General features: G+C 34.6%; 1 protein-coding gene across 1 annotated transcript; it reads left to right on the forward strand.

Annotated features, from left to right (window-relative positions):
* Nucleotides 1-433: 433 nt before the first annotated feature.
* LOC136209682 (uncharacterized) lies at nt 434-1345 on the forward strand. Its single transcript, XM_066001231.1, has 3 exons — nt 434-610; nt 700-745; nt 833-1345. Exons 1-3 carry the CDS (start codon nt 473-475, stop codon nt 1174-1176), a joined length of 528 nt encoding a protein of 175 aa, XP_065857303.1. The 5' UTR covers nt 434-472; the 3' UTR covers nt 1177-1345.
* The last annotated feature ends 1062 nt before the right edge of the window (nt 1346-2407 follow it).

Genomic DNA, 2407 nt, shown 5'->3' on the forward strand with positions numbered 1-2407 from the left:
TATTGATTTGAATAAAATATTCCATCCATGTGCTGAATTTGTATAGAAAAATACTGATGTGAGATGAGTATATCAATGTATGTAGAAATTGGATTGGAGTGAATGAGTTTAGTTAAATCAAATATAAGGAAGTTGAGTAATAATGAATTTGGCATAATCCATGATCCCATGCAATGCAATGCAAGAAAAAGGTGTGGTCTGGTCTGGTCCCTTGAAATATGAATATGAATGAATTAATCTTGTGTCTGCCTGGGCCCCTTTTCCTTCCAGCATGCAAAGAATTTGACAAGGAAAGATAAAACGGTTGGTATTGCATAGAAGAAAGAAAAGGAAAAGCTGAAATTTGAATCCAAACATGCTATCATTAACATATCCCAATATCACTTTCCCTCGTTGACTGATCACTACTTTTCTTTTCCATACATACATAAATAGGACTCCTCCTTTCTTTCATTCCTTCAAAACTAATATTATGGATGGAACTTGTTCTTCTTCTTCTTCCCCCTTTTTCTCATCTCTTCAATCTGATTTTTCCACTGGATATTTACAGGATGCCTTGCTTGAGTTTAATCAACCTTCCAAACGACGACGTCTCCTCTTCTCCAATCAAGTAACTTCATTTTTTATTCAAATTTTCAAATTTCTATTTTTCTTGTATAAGCTCGCTCTAATTAACTTAATTTTCTTGTACATGTACAGACCTACTTGAATGAAAACTGTGGCTGGGACATTACTAGTGTTCATGGTGATTAAATTCTTTATAAATTCGTCAGAGTTTTAGGGTAGGGTAGTAAAATTGTGTCTTAATTAAGGGTTGTTTAAATGATTGTAGATGAAATGATGAGCAATATGAGTGAGGAAGCAAATGCAAAAAGAGAAATATCAGTCGTCCCTGAAACAAGTGAGAGAATGATAAAAAGGGTGAGGGTGAGGGTGGTGTACCCATTTGCATTGATAAAACCAGGAGGAAGAGAAGGAGAGATGAGCATAAAGGACATAAATGAAAGGATATTAATGGCGCCGACAAGGCCAGTAAGACATCCGGTGGGTGAGTTTGCATGCAGACCATGTGTGTCGGCTGCCGGACCAGGCCTTTCTGGGAAAGCAATTGTGGCTCTTACAAGAATACATACACAAGGGAGAGGAACAATCACCATTATTAGAACCAAAGGTTAATTCAAATGTATTACTACTTTTCTTGTGCTTTGAATTCAATATTGTATTATTACTTTTACTTTTGTTGGCCCAGAGCAGAGATAGTGTAAAAAAGAATGCATTGCATTGCATGGCAGAACCTAACATCAACATTTTTATGTTCTGAACTGAACTCAAATAGATATTTACAAGTGTGTAGGTGAAAAAAGAATAAAGTGAAAAGAAAAAGAAAGATATGATCAGTCTTTGTCTTTGGCATGCTTCATCTAAGGATCAATGCAAGTGTTGTTTCAATTTAAAGTTTGAGATGACAACTATCTCTTATTCTAAATATGAAACAGTTGCATCACTTTTTTCTTAAGAAATAAGTATACATATTCTGTTTGTTCAAATTAAATATACAGGTGTAGTGTAGGTTAGGTTGCAGAAAGAAAGAGAGAAATAGAATGCTTTATGATATTCAATTCAATCATTAGTCAAATATTAGTGCTCTCTATAAATGTAAATACTGTCTGCAACTGAATAGGTCAACACAACACCCACCTTAAGACAATATCAAACACATGGGCCCTGCATACCAATACCTTTCACTCAACCAATCCAGAACTACTCTGCTAATCCACAGCTGGAACCCAAAAGTCGCAGCCTGCTTCATTTTTACACTCAGTCATTACATTTTACGGTTTTGTCTCTTTCTCACTATAATCATTCTCTTTTTTAACTTGAAGAAGCTTTTGAGTCTTTATTATAATTCTATTCCGTAGGCCCTCTCTACATAATTGCTCATTCTCTACTTAATTTCAATTTCAAATTCTCCTTTAAATTCCTTTCTAAATCATCAATTAATCAATCTAGACATATTATATGAAATTCTGTCATATCTTGGATCTCCTTTAAAATGGTAAGACCTTCAAGGGACTGTTCTATAAAATAAAATAAACCACTTGCTCAAGTGTCACATTCTACCTATATAAGAGCATACAATTGAGATAAGATTATCCAAAATAGATCTGCAAAAAGTCTTCTTCACCCATAAATTTTCTTTCTTAGTAAGTCGTCATATTTTCATCCCTTTTTAATTTTCTTCCTTTCACATTTTCGTCGTCTATCGAAAAACGCCATTGACCTCACAAAGGATGTTTTGAGTAGCAGCTCATCGGACTTCTAGGATATTGTGGCAAAAGCAAATGAGATTATCTCTGATTGTAGACACACTTTCTATATGTCACCACATCTCGGTCATGACCTTGCT

The sequence above is a fragment of the Euphorbia lathyris genome, chromosome 10 (genome assembly GCF_963576675.1).
Source record: "Euphorbia lathyris chromosome 10, ddEupLath1.1, whole genome shotgun sequence".
NCBI lineage: Eukaryota > Viridiplantae > Streptophyta > Magnoliopsida > Malpighiales > Euphorbiaceae > Euphorbia > Euphorbia lathyris.

What these genes read in the sequence shown, in the direction of transcription:
- LOC136209682 (XM_066001231.1), top strand. Translation starts at nt 473, where the DNA reads ATGGATGGAACTTGTTCTTCTTCTTCTTCCCCCTTTTTCTCATCTCTT. An exon ending in GTCTCCTCTTCTCCAATCAA is followed by an intron (nt 611 to 699) that starts GTAACTTCATTT and finishes GTACATGTACAG; the next exon opens with ACCTACTTGAATGAAAACTG. An exon ending in GGACATTACTAGTGTTCATG is followed by an intron (nt 746 to 832) that starts GTGATTAAATTC and finishes AAATGATTGTAG; the next exon opens with ATGAAATGATGAGCAATATG.